Below are 13,741 nucleotides of genomic sequence, written 5' to 3' on the forward strand. Positions count from 1 at the left end.
GAGAAAAACAAGGATAGCCAACAGGAACTTTTTTGTGAATTGTAGGCTATTCTGTTTCAGAAATGAATGGGCTTTTATTGTAAAATCTGTTGATTAAGTTTGGTTGAGTGGTCTGTTATGCTTAAATAATAAAATGTATGCCAGCTTCACTTGCTCTCGTTTATGCACCAGCTGCAAATGCTAAAAATAAATAATAAACAGCGCTAGTTTTTGTATCAGCAATCATGAATTAAAAAAGGTAAGTCAGTCTTTGTTTGTATTGCATGTTCCCTCTTATAGGTGCTCTAAGCGATGTCATGCGTTTTTTAGGCCAACATTTTTTTTGTCACATACAGCAAACATCTCCTCACCCTCCGCTAGCTGCCTGTCCCCTGAACACACTGTAAAAAACCCGGAAAACAAACTGGGCTAACCCTCACCACGAAACATAACAAACTGTTCAAGCCAATAACCGACAAGAAGGATTTGGGGGTGGTTTTTTTTATTTGTTTGAGATGGTCCTCATTGCAGAACACAAAATCCAAAATCCATACAAAATGTATCCACCTTACATATACCTAAACCTACCCATCTCCACCCCCTGATCCCTAAACCTACACATCTCCACCCCCTGATCCCTAAACCCACCCCTAAACCTACCAATCTCCACCCCTTAGATCTGGATCCAACTCCGCCCCCTGGATCTCGTGTACTGCAGTGAGGTGCTACTGGGTTTTTTGGGGGTGCGCGGACGAGGAGGAGGGAGGGTCTAGCTACAGCCTCCGTTTTGTTTGACAATACTTTAACATCACTCCAACATCACTTAGATCATCTTGATCTCCCATCCCTCACAAACTCGTGTGGTCGACTGTGATGTCAACTCGTGTGGCCAACTGTTACGTCAACTGTCGACTGTTATGTCATAATGATTGTGAGTATAAACAGTGCAGCGGATTTATTCTTTTTGTAGCGAGTCGGCGATTGTGTGAGTATGCTTTTTACACAGGGTTTGGGGATCTGAATTTTAATCTTTTCATAATTTGCAGAAGAATCGGCTTCTTAGATGGGAAATATGAGGAGGGAGAATTGAAGACCACGAGGCAGTGGAGGCAGCAGAACTCTCCCAGTGCTAAAAAAGAGGACCTCACCTCATCCCTGGTCTTCAGTGATGCATCTGAGAAAGCTCAGCACTCAAGTTTCTCTGATGCAACAAGGGCCATGGACCAGAGGAGAAATTGGAGGCAGAAAAAGCCACAGATAGCATCTGTGCCTGCTGTGTCCCCAAAGGGAGCACCTGTGCCCATAGGGTCCCAAAAAAGAGGAAAACTCAGGATCCCTGAACATTTGACTAAACATCTGAAAAAGGCTGCTTTAGAAACACCCATACCCATCCAGTCTCTACCACCACCAGTGGCTGCCTCAAAGGTGCTCACATGCTCCTCACATGGAGCACCAATGCCAGACAAGATCAATGCTAGGCCAAAACTAAAGACCCCTGAGCCACTAAGGCAGGAGCTGCTGCAGCAGAAGCCTCAAGCTTTTCTGCAGGGGCCAGCCATGCCTGACAACATCTCAAAGAGGCAAAAACGAAAGATCCCTGAGCCTGAGATAGCGCCTGTGTGTTGCGCACAGGGAGCACCTGTTATTGACAAGATCTCAGAGAGGAGAGATCCTAAAAACCCTGAGCTGCTGAGGAAGCATTTGCAAAATGCACCAGTGCTTGAGTCTTCCGTAAACTTCAGGATCCCTGAGCAGCAGAGGGAGAAGTTGAGGGAACAGTGGGGGCAGCAGCAGAGGCATAAGAATATCCAAAAGGGAGCACCTGTGCCTGCTGTGTCCCCAAAGGAAGCACCTGTGCCCATAGGGTCCCAAAAAAGAGGAAAACTCAGGATTCCTGAACATTTGACTAAGATCTGAAAAAGGCCGCTTTAGAAACACCCATGCCCATCCAGTCTCTACCACCACCAGTGGCTGTCTCAAAGGTGCTCACATGCTCCTCACATGGAGCACCAATGCCAGACAAGATCTCTGAGAGGAGAGATCCTAAAAACCCTGAGCTGCTGAGGCAGAAGAATGTCCAAAAGGGAGTGTCTGTGCCTGCCAAGACCCCACAGAGAACACTTTCTCCACCGTGTTCCCCACAGCAACCACCCAGTTCTCCCGAGGGAGCACCCATGTCCAGATGGAGTAATAGTGTATGGAGCACAGAAGCTTCTGTAAGTCCCTTATATCTCTTGTATTTTTTTACATGTTATATATATATATATATATATATATATATATATATATGTAAGGGATAATTAAATATATAATAAATATATATGTATTGTTGTATTCATTATAACAACCGCCTCGCTCTACATTTAAATATATTTATTACATGGCTTGGTTGAATTCTAATGTAGAATGCGGCCTGTTATTTGATAACAGACCGCTGCTAAGTATAACACACCGTTGCCATGAAAAACGGAGCGTTGCTATGGACGCAGGATTCTAACTGTAGAGACGGAACGGACTGTTTTCTTTAGCGGAAGCAATACAATCGTTTTTAATGAACGCTTCGCGTTGGGGTTCTGATCAGCCTGTCGGGGTTGTATTCGCTATAACAACCGCCTCGCTCTACATTATCCCATATATATATATATATATATATATACTTTCCACGTGTGTTTTGTATTTTGTTCTTTCTCTTCTGTGTTTGTAAACTTTTTTGTTAGGTTGCGATCATTGGATCCTCTGGCTGTCCATCATACCTGTGACGTCAGGATGATTGACGTCATGACCAGCGCGACCAATCCATCCCCACCACTTTTTGCTAAGGTCGATATTGTCCCCACCACTTTTGAATAAAACATCTCCAGTTAAAGGAGAACTCCGGTCAATTTTAACATTGAGCTCATTTTTTTGTACATTTGGAGTGCTGTCAATACAGAGAACAACTACAAAAATCGGTGTTGCCTACACCGAGTTATTCTATTTTTAAAATTTGCACCCTGTTGACTTCAATGGGGCAAGTACTAAACCTGCTTTTAGGCTCTTAACATCCTTGATGTGTCATTACAAGTGCACAGAAAATGTGAGTGATTCCTTCTGAGTGAACACGAGTGGATCTGACTGCAGTAGATGTAAAAGATATGTATAAAAATGATGTTATTTAAGCCAGCGCAAATACCTGTTTACATCCTGTTTTTCAGTTGAAGTCCATAGTAATCGATTGCCGAGTTCACGCGCGTGATCATAGGTAACTAAACCTATGCGCGTGAACTCGGCAATCGACTACTTTGGACTTCAACTGAAAAACAGGATGTAAACAGGTATTTGCGCTGGCTTAAATAACATCATTTTTATACATATCTTTTACATCTACTGCAGTCAGATCCACTCGTGTTCACTCAGAAGGAATCACTCACATTTTCTGTGCACTTGTAATGACACATCAAGGATGTTAAGAGGCTAAAAGCAGGTTTAGTACTTGCCCCATTGAAGTCAACAGGGTGCAAATTTTAAAAATAGAATAACTCGGTGTAGGCAACACCGATTTTTGTAGTTGTTCTCTGTATTGACAGCACTCCAAATGTACAATAAAATGAGCTCAATGTTAAAATTGACCGGAGTTCTCCTTTAACTAGCAGAGCATTCATTTAGATTGTTTGTTAAATAAGTAGCGCTGAAATGTGTTGTTTTTGAAATCAAGTGATCAAACTGGTCGTTGCCGCAACGATCAGTGGCGCTTCACTCGGACACGCGCTTCTACCCATTGTGGAGACTCTATTCGTTCCGGTGAAATTACAAAACAAAATGCACACAAACGTGTCCCTGCCTGATATACAACCACTGATAAACATAATCGGTTTTGATGAAAAAAAAAAAAAAAAACCTATACAAGTGCGGATTACGGATTAGAACCCAGAACCTCTGACACGCTTGGCAAAAGCCACTGGACTATTTAAATAAATGAGTCGGATCTATGTATTTATTCACGTGAAAATTCTCACCACTAACAACATATATTAGACCTCATTAAACGACAAATTAAACCCAATGTAGGCTACTATTTAAATCGATTGCTGGGCATCGTTATGTTATTGTACATATGTTATTGTTATCTGATTTATGATTTAGCATTGTGTTAGCAGCACAAAAAAAAAAAAAAAAAAAAAAAAAAAAATTATATATATATATATATATATATATATATATATATATATATATATATATATATATATTATTTTACCTGGTAGCTGAAAGTCTTCAGAGAAAGGTAGTCACGATAATGAAAGAAAACATCGATGTTGATGTACTGTCCAACTTCAACTACCGAGGAGTCAGGAGGTAAATCGATGTACAGGTAACGATGGTTGACAGAAATATATGATTCAGCCTTTAGTTTAAGTGGAGCCTGACTCCAACGTGGATCTTCTGTCTCAAACTGAAAAGAGTACAAAATGAATGTGCATTTAGCATATATATCATATTATAATGCTAAATATATAATTAAATGATTAAACAGTTAATTCTCTGTAATTTTAACCTACTCTTGGCCACAGTTTTACTCACAGTGAATTCAGCTTCCTTCACTTTATCAGGTATATTACAGATGAAGTAAGCAATTCCATCTCCCCGACTCATCACTGTCATTGTATCCTGGTGCCCATAAAATTTGAAGTCCTCCAGTTCATTGTCAGCTGTAGTTATTGTTGCCCTTATCTTGACTGACACACCTTTCACTGGTTTACCCAAAGGATCCTTCACCAAGACCTATGGGTCCCCAAAATATTCAGATGGATGAAACATATAAATATGCTTGTTCAATTACCATAAATCTACTTGAGGAGACAGGTTTCTTACTCTCATAGCGTATGGTAGACCCGGTTTGATGAAAGGAGGGGTTGCGCTCAGACTCAGGGTAAATGGAGTTTCTACAAATTTTACAGTTGAGAGCTCTGCCTCCTGGGAGATACCACCTGACAATGAAGAGGTGTCAAACTTGTTTGCTTGATATTTTGATTCAGGATAATGCACTCCTGTTTCGGTGAAACTAACTAGACCTACCAGTTGTCTCTTGCAGAAAAACTGTCACACGAAGAAAGCTGTTTTCTTTCATGTCACTCAGACGTTGAGGCCCATTGGGCATGTATGACAAAGCTAACTTGATGTTTAAGTTGACTTCTGTCTTTCCATTTATCAGCTATAACAAAAGCCAAAAACAAATATATCCTCTGCAATCAATCATCAAATGATGTTTAGTTGACTGGAACACTGACTTTACCATATATCTTGTAAATGTTGCTGGTATCATGACGGTTTCTCCAGGAGAACTGTATCCAAACATCAAGAAAATATCCGCCAAACTAACTGGAGTTCCATGGACATACCTGTCAGCACAAATATACACATTTAAACATTTTTGTGCAAATATATGAATTGTCAGCAACTGAACTGAATATACAGTAGTACCATTTTAAAAGTTTGGGGTTGGTAAGATTTCTTAATGTTTCCGAAAGACTCTTATGCTCACCAAGGCTGTATTTATATGATCAAAAATACAGTAAAACATTAATATTGTGAAATATTACTATATTTTAATATGTTTTAAAATGTAATGTATTCCTGTGATGGCAAAGCTGAATTTCAGCAGATATTACAGTCTTCAGTGTCATAGGACCAATCAGAATAATAATCCTTCAATAATACTCATCTCTTGTTATTATCAATGTTCAAAACAGTTGTGCTGCTTAATATTTTTCTGGAAAAGGTGATTTTTTTTTAATATTCTTTGATGAACAGAAAGTTCAAAAGAACACCATTTATTTGAAATATTAATTTCTTGTAACAATGCAAAACAGTCTTTACTATCACTTTTGATCAATTTAATGCATCCTTGCTAAACAAAAGTATTATTTTCTTTAAAAAACTAAATAAATACAAATAAAAACTAGCAATATAAAAACAATACTGACCCCTAAACTTTTAAACGGTAATGCATATATGTGAAATAAAAAAGGAAAAACATACTTGGCTGAAATCTTCAGCTGGAAAGACTCAAAGTACTCTTCGCTGATATAGTTGGATTCAGGCTCAATGTTGATTGAAATACTGGGCAGCACTGAGAAACATACCTTGATTTCAGATTTCATTAACTCTAAATGTCTACATCGCACATGAAATGTTGGTCTTACCGTATTCTTTGACCACAAACTCAGCAGTGGCAGTTGTTTTAAAAGTGTCGGCATAGGTGGCCTCAATTTTCCATATTCCATAACTGATGAGATTTGTGTTGTGAATAAAAAAATGATGCAGAGTGAAAAAAAAATAAACTAATAAAAACACTATCGTTTTGAAAAGACTGCAGGCTTCTTCTAGTTGTCTTAACCAGTAAAACTTCCTTTCTTAACAAACATGAGGTTGATGAGGTTTTTCTTTTTTTACAGTACACTACAGTACAGTACAGTAGTGCAGTACAAAACAGTACAGTTAGCTAGTCTTCAGCAGAATATCACTATTATTCCAAATAATAATTTCAACATCAGATCATTTAAACATACAGCCTAATCATAATAGATTGTAATGAATTGGTCTTACGTCGGCTTTAAAGGTATTTTGAAAGGTGGAAGAAGTGGTTTTGCTCCATTGATGTCAGCCATATCAATAATCTCTACCTTGATACCATCAGGGTCCTAAAATTAATTTAAAACATAAAAAAAAAAAAAATCATAATTCATGCGAAGCAGGGGAGAGTGGGGATGGTTGCAACACTTTTTGCATTTCCTTGTGTTTCTCAGAGACTGCTTGTATTTGGAAAGCCAAAATATGTCAACTACCCACCCACACTGCTACAACATGTGTAGTCAAATGTCAAATGTTGCTAAGTCAAATGATGGTTGCAACAGTTCGCAGGGGCAGTTGTAACATTCATTAAAATGTAATAAAATCATTCTTTAACAGACAGGATTTTCACTAAGTTAAATTGACTGTATTAAGACAAAGACTAGTAAAAAAAAAAAAACATTTTCAAGTAACAACCAGGTTTTGGTAAATTATTATAATACATTTGAACTACAAAATAATTTCCTTAAATCAAAATCAACACATACTAATGTGACCTTCTGTGAAAAATTACAGGACTGTGTGTGTTTAAGTGAATGTTGCAATATATTCTTACATTCTTGCAAGGTTATGTGGCAAATTGCGCAGTCTTTTGCCTCAGACCTCAGTGTCCTGCCTTCATGCTTCACTAACACCAGAACGGAGGGACACCTCTTGTGGCACACAGATCAAATGTATGCCTAGTCTGATTGTTTACTTAAATAAAAACTGTTTACTTCAATAAAAAGTGGAAGATACCTGACTATTAACAGGGGTTTCTTTATTAATACATACAATTATAAATTTGTTATGTTATGACAAGGTTTTAAATCAATGTTGTGATAAGGGTTGCAACTGTCCCTACACTGCAGCCAGGATAAAACTAGCTTGACACAACAGCTTTTTGACACATGCTAACTTTTAGAAGCTAAGAAAACAATGATTAAAATTATATGACCTTATAATGCTTCACGCAAACAGACAGAATGAAAAAATATAGCTTTTTAACTTGAAATTAAAAAAGTGTGAACATGTTATATATTACATGTGTAATATGAATGTCAATAATATAATATGAACCCTCTAACTCAAATAAGCCGTGTTGCAACCGTCCCCACTGTGAAGAGAGAAACTCACCACGAATGTAAGAGTGACGGTCCGTCTAGATTTCCTCAGCTCCTCGTTGAGGGAGTAAACACGCACTTGTACTAAGAAAGCAAATAGGTTCAAAAGATGGTTTTGAGGTGATTGTCTCTTTCATGTACTCACAGCATATTTTTCTTAATACATAAACTCTCGTCTTATCATAGGCCTATACTGACCCTCTTGTTCTGGTGTGTATAGCGGCTTATCAGTCTGAATAAAGAGAAACCCGTTGACAGGAGTAACTGGGATTTTTTCATATGCAGTGAAAGCAGAGGAAATCGCCTGGAGGTAGACATATCTGTCCGCGTTTGGGAAATCTATAGGCATGATCTGGGGAAAAGAAAAGGGTATTTTCAGGGCAGAATATCATTCACTAAAAACACCCATTGCTTATTAAAACTTTCCATATTTTTTCGAATTGTGAATTCCAAAGAAAAACACATTTAGCCTAAGTGAAACATTTCAAACGAAAACTATCTTCTAAAGTCCTTTAACTTTGCAGTCTTACCCGTAAAGTAGCCGAAGCTTGATAGTTATTCGCGGCGTTGAGCTTCAGGGACTGAGATGCATATTCTTTATAACCTGGTGCCAGGTTGTTCTTCAGGTAAAGATTTACTGTAGTTTCCTGGTCATAACCAAACAACTGCACCACAACCTTTTCTGAAGCATCGAGACGCAGGGTTTTAGGTGCAGTGATTAAGTATCTGTAAAACAAGTTAACATCGGTCTGTTTCAGTGGCAGATGCGAAAAACATAAGTTTATATAAAACATGAATGCCTAATTTCAGACAAACATGAGGGATAACTCGCTCCCAATCTCACATAGCTATGCTGTTCTTGATGGTAGGGAAGATTCCATTTAGTTTACAGTGCTAATTTTTAACAACACAGTCCAATACTATTCCTGTCCTGTAGACATTTTTAAAAGATGTAAATTGTAACTTACACATTTTCCTGAACAGTAATGCAGACGAAGAGATGAAGTATACAGAACAAAAATAAACGTGCCATTATAGACAGTTTGCTCCTTAAAGAAAAAAGAAGTCAGGCATTTGCTCGGTTTTTGTCAGCCAAATCAATATCTGTTTACTTATCAGTTACTTATTTGCTCAACTGTCTTGAAAGAGGTCCCAAAAATGTTTTTAGCTCTAGTTTAGAAAGAATAGCGATAGTCCAAATATGATGACTTGAAAATACACCAGTTATAATGGCATGTTTCACTGTTCTGGTAGAAAAGTTTAACGATTGATTGTGCAATGCTCATATCGATGTAGAGTTTGCTCAGTCATTGTGCAAGTTACAAGTAGAGGTAAACAATCTCTGTTTACTGCTAAAAAGGGATTTCATGGAGATGTTTGCTTTTCAAGGGATTTTTTGTTATTGTGCAATTCTGGTAACATCTGGACATCAGTCTGACATTTTTCACTTATTCACTGAATCGGAGAAAAATATCCTCTGCACACATTTGAATAGAAAACCAATGATGTTGAAGAGCGCTCACTGTTCTTGTAAGATTTAACAATTTACATGTTTAGTTCTTCTTCTTCAAAAAAGGTCACAGTCCAAAATTAATCAATAAAAAGTGACAGAAATATGGGATTATTTGTTAATTATTTATTGAGCATACAAGTGAATACCCAAATAATTTTATATAAGCAAACATAGTATACATAATATAATAGAACCAAGTTTTGTAATAATACTTTAAGCTTTACATACATACACAGATAAAGTGACTATTCCTTTGTTTTTGGAAGTAAATCTTCAAATCATATGTACATTCCTTTACATACTTCATATTGTTCATTCACAATAAACATGCTCTGATTGGACTGCAGTGACACAAATCGGTCACTAAGTGGTGCTTGATCCCAGTGGATCCGTTATAGTGGCTAAAGCGGATGGGGTGATGGGGCTTTATCCTTAGTTGAATGGGACAAAACAATACTATTTGCATGCAAATATGAATAAAATATACACTGACTACCGATCAACATAAATGACAATGTCTGATCAGATATAATGTGGCAGTTATCTGCCGGAACATATGCACTAGAGCCATCAGTGCGTGTAGTTCTGGCAATGGTAAGAATTCAACATGAACATACGAAACAGCCCTTCCATGGCCATTGTTTTCACTTCAGTGCTGTCATGACTGAGTTCTGCAGGCGTCGTTCATCATATCTGACCACTTCTTCACCTTTAAGGAGCTACAAAGCATCCACTAAAGGTGAGAGTACTCAGGGCCTGCTTGGCATAGACATACTTCTGCACTGAAGAACAGCCTGTGAGATTGCAAACATCTGAGATGCTTCATGCTATCTCACAGCACCATGGTAGGAATGTGATGCACCAGGGAGACCGGGTGAGGAACCTGTGCCAGCTGAGGGGGTGGGGGCGAGTGGGTCTGCAGGCCCACCACAGACCCTGTGTTGGCCGGCCGGTGCCTGGCGCTCTTTTGGTGCGCCCTCAGCCCTGCCAACTGGGAGTATGCGCTCTGGCAGACGTGGCACTTGTAGGGGCGCTCTCCTGTGTGGAGGCGCACATGGTTACGGAGAGTGGATGACTGGCTGAAGCGGCGGTTGCAGAAACGGCAGACGAAGGGCTTGTCCAGTGTGTGTATGCGCATGTGGGAGCGCAGGTTACTGCGGGAGTTGAAGCCGCGGTGGCAGATGACGCAGCGCATGCGACTGGCGGCGGCGAGAGAGGCAGCAGAGGAGGTGTCGCACATGTGGAAATCATCTGTGGGGAGAGGATAGAGCTCGGTCAGTGGACAGAAGCTAAAAGGTCAGGTGCTTTAAAAAACAGATGCTAATGGAGTTTTAACCAAAGTTATTGTGGAGCTGTGATAAAGATCAGTCTTTTCTTTGACTGAAACTCACCCAAAGCCCTATTACTCACCATTTTTAGTCTTAGTTTTCTGCTGTTCATCCTCTATGCCAGGGACTCCCGGGATACCCAGGAAGGTGTTGTGGGAATTCCCATACCACACAAGCAGTTCTTGATCTGGAGGTATTGTCTGTTAATGGAAAAAAAGAGATACATTTATTTTATATACTTATAAAAGCACTTATATATATATATATGCGCACACACACACACACACACACACACACACACACACACACTTACATAGCCTATATAAAACACTATTCAAACATTTAAATAAATTTCAACTTTTCCAAGTTTAATTACTTAAGAAAATCTAGTTGAAATTCTAACAAATATTATTCATTTCAAATTATGAAAAAAAAAAAGAAAAAAAAAGAAATATGTATCAAACGAACCTCTACTGCTTTGTAAAATATGCTGCTTCCGATCTGCACAACCTCCAGGTTCTGTTCTTGCTCATTGCGCGCGCATTTGATGTAAGTCATCCAGCTGCGATGATCCTCTTGACTGGCATCGATGAAATAGCGCACCGTACCATCTTCATTGAAAACCTGAGAACAACAAAAAACGCTTGCCATCAGTTCTCTGACTTGGGATCATATTTTAGCAGAATAAATTCCAAAAAAAAAAACGAGCCCATGCATGTGACACCTGTTGAACGTTGCCTACCTCCCACATGAGATTGTTGTTCTTGAAGAGATCCACATGCTCGGGTGAAATGACCCTGCCTGTGAAGGGTCCCATCTCGGTGCCAGCTTTTATCCAGGTTTTGGAGAAGATGCCAAGTCCTTCTCCAGGGATCGAGCTCTGCGCAATGATGACTTCACTTGGCAGCACTAAGCTGGAGAGTTTCTGGACCTCTGAAGATAGAAAGCGGCAAATAAAGTAGGAAGTTAATTTGGAACATTTAGATTAGATAACTAATAAAAACCAGGAAACATATTAAAAAAAGAAATCTTGAATTGCAATGACGCAGCCTGTTTGCAAGTTCATAGAAAGAATAATTTGAAAGAAATATGGGTTATAGTGTAAATTTAGTAGCCTACAAAATGCTTTTTTTATATTCTTATTTTTTTATATTCTTATTTTTTTTATATTCTTATTTTTTTATATTCTTATTTTTTTTTAAATCGTTTGTATTGTAAAACTACATCAGGCTATAGGCCAATATAAAGGAATGCGCAATCAGACTTCAAATGCGGCTCTCAGGCGAGACTCAAATAAATGTCAAACACGTATTTACGTCTAAGAATTCAGCAATTTTCTACGCTTTAAATGTGAAGAGGCTATATATTCATAGGGAAGAAACAACTTATTCCGTATTCATTATCCTTTCAGAAACTTTGTAGCACTAAATGTGCGCTGAAAGAAACGAGAACCTTCTTTAAACGGCCCAGGAATTTCTGACAAAACGGAGAAAAGGAGATTAGCTGCTTGACATGGTGTGAATAGCGGTAGAATCAGCTTTCACGGCATATTAACAGCGGGACGGAAAACTTTAAATGCGCCTGAGAGGAGAGAAAAGTGTCAAAGCGGGGGTGTGGAGAGACTGTCCCGAGCTGATGAATGACGGGCTTTTCTCTGTCTAACGTCCTGGCTTCACTGGCAACATTCTCAGGTCAAGCACAACGTTCCCCTCATGATTTTAATAGCCTTATTTAAATGAGTTTCAATTTGCCAGTAAGTGACTTGTAAGTAAGGTGACAATAAAGTAACGATTTTATGATATAGCTAAATGCATTTAAAAAAAAAAAAAAATTCCCCAACATATGTTCTACTTCTAACCACGTGCGAATTATTGACTTTCAAGGGGTTGAAGGAATTTCTGCTAGTAAACTTTCAATTCCGTCTCGCGAAACCCAAAATTGTCTTGAGGCGAACCGTTAACCCTCAGAGCTATAGCCGTTTTAAACCAAACAGTAAAATCATTATTTCCTTGAAATATGTAAATCATTTATAGTAAAGTAATACAAAATGACAGTAGGCCTAGCCTACTTACATTTTGCCGATATTTAGCCTAAGTTGGATAGGCAGGTGAGCTTGACTTCTGTTCTCAAGCGTCTATCTTATATGACTTTTAAGACTTAACTTTTGTTGTTATTATAATGTTTGAAAATGCCATTGGAATGTATACTGTAAAAAGAGTAAATAGCCTACTTTTAAGACCCTCCATTTCGCATCCTGGAGTGCGCCAGGCTGATATCATGTATTTTTACCTGCGCACTGTGATGCACTTGAACTGTTTAATTCAATTAGTTTTTCCTATTTAATAGTCATAAGCCACCAAATTAAGCATGTGTGTCTTTTGCATTATTATGAAATAGACATTTCTTTTTACTTTTTTCTTTGTTAAGCCTATTTCAAGCACGTTCAAGTATAATTAACTGTATAGGCTATTTGAAATATGACATAGCTATCAATAAAACTTCACATAATTTAATATAAGATCTAGTTTGCAATAAAAATTAAATGTAAAAACTGCTTTACAACAAAATACTCTAGGCTATAGTATGACGAATCCATAATCAACGAATAGCCTAAAGTGAAATGTTGCGGACTCACCTCCGGAGAATGACTGCGCCAGGACCTCGGCGGTGAAGGCTGTTTTGGGGCTGACAGTGCTGGTCTTCTCCTCGAACAGGTGTTCCCCCAGCACGTTCCTCCAGCGGCCGTACAGGAAACTGTGCAGGATGTCTGAAGTGATGATGTCGGACAGGGCCAGAGACTGCTGCTTAAATCCAGCCTTCAGAACCAGAGCATCTGCAGGCAACACTGAACCCATCATGAGCCAAATGCGAACCCCTTAACTAATAATCCCTGCGATTAAAAAACCCGAAAACACCCCCCTTGCTGTTCAAATTTAGACCGAGTGTCTATATTATAAAAGGCGAATGTAATCGACGAATCAGTCTGAGGCCAATGAAATGTGAAATATGCTCTCTTCTTGCTAAGTGTCGAGAGAATATGTTTCGTCTTTCCAAGGTCCCGGTGGGCTTTATATGCGTCAGGTCTGACCCACGGTAATTAGTTATTAATGACCCTCCCCTTGTGTTCTTTAGACTTGTTCAACCAGAGGAAAAAAACGCCACACTCTTTATTGAGTGGCTACTCCTTAGGGGGTGGGGGGAAGAAGTGGGAG

The 13,741-nt window shown here is 38.8% G+C and overlaps 2 protein-coding genes across 2 annotated transcripts in view; both read right to left on the minus strand.

Annotated features, from left to right (window-relative positions):
* Positions 1–9,004, minus strand: part of c5 (complement component 5) — a 29,931-nt gene extending 20,927 nt beyond the window's left edge. The window contains exons 1-12 of the mRNA XM_079870543.1: positions 8,657–9,004; positions 8,219–8,414; positions 7,887–8,040; positions 7,702–7,772; positions 6,562–6,656; positions 6,159–6,241; positions 5,995–6,085; positions 5,249–5,354; positions 5,032–5,167; positions 4,828–4,943; positions 4,537–4,737; positions 4,214–4,408 (exon numbers count right to left, since the gene is read on the minus strand). Of these exons, the coding sequence (XP_079726669.1) occupies positions 4,214–4,408; positions 4,537–4,737; positions 4,828–4,943; positions 5,032–5,167; positions 5,249–5,354; positions 5,995–6,085; positions 6,159–6,241; positions 6,562–6,656; positions 7,702–7,772; positions 7,887–8,040; positions 8,219–8,414; positions 8,657–8,721 (1,509 nt within the window). The 5' untranslated portion in view covers positions 8,722–9,004. The remainder of the gene's footprint in view (positions 1–4,213; positions 4,409–4,536; positions 4,738–4,827; positions 4,944–5,031; positions 5,168–5,248; positions 5,355–5,994; positions 6,086–6,158; positions 6,242–6,561; positions 6,657–7,701; positions 7,773–7,886; positions 8,041–8,218; positions 8,415–8,656) is intronic.
* A 533-nt stretch (positions 9,005–9,537) lies between these two features.
* Positions 9,538–13,409, minus strand: prdm12b (PR domain containing 12b). Its single transcript, XM_079872901.1, has 5 exons — positions 13,165–13,409; positions 11,272–11,462; positions 10,998–11,153; positions 10,612–10,729; positions 9,538–10,452 (listed from the first exon to the last, which is right to left on the minus strand). The coding sequence occupies exons 1-5, from the start codon at positions 13,385–13,387 to the stop codon at positions 10,034–10,036; spliced, it is 1,107 nt and encodes a 368-aa protein (XP_079729027.1). The 5' UTR covers positions 13,388–13,409; the 3' UTR covers positions 9,538–10,033.
* Between the last annotated feature and the right edge of the window lie 332 nt (positions 13,410–13,741).

Source organism: Squalius cephalus, assembly GCF_949319135.1.
Source record: "Squalius cephalus genome assembly, chromosome: 5".
NCBI lineage: Eukaryota > Metazoa > Chordata > Actinopteri > Cypriniformes > Leuciscidae > Squalius > Squalius cephalus.

Coding starts and splice junctions, on each gene's coding strand:
- prdm12b (XM_079872901.1), bottom strand. CDS start 13,387: ATGATGGGTTCAGTGTTGCCTGCAGATGCTCTGGTTCTGAAGGCTGGA. Junction 11,154..11,271: donor ACAACAATCTCATGTGGGAG/GTAGGCAACGTT, acceptor TGTTGTTCTCAG/GTTTTCAATGAAGATGGTAC. Junction 10,730..10,997: donor TATTTTACAAAGCAGTAGAG/GTTCGTTTGATA, acceptor TTCCATTAACAG/ACAATACCTCCAGATCAAGA.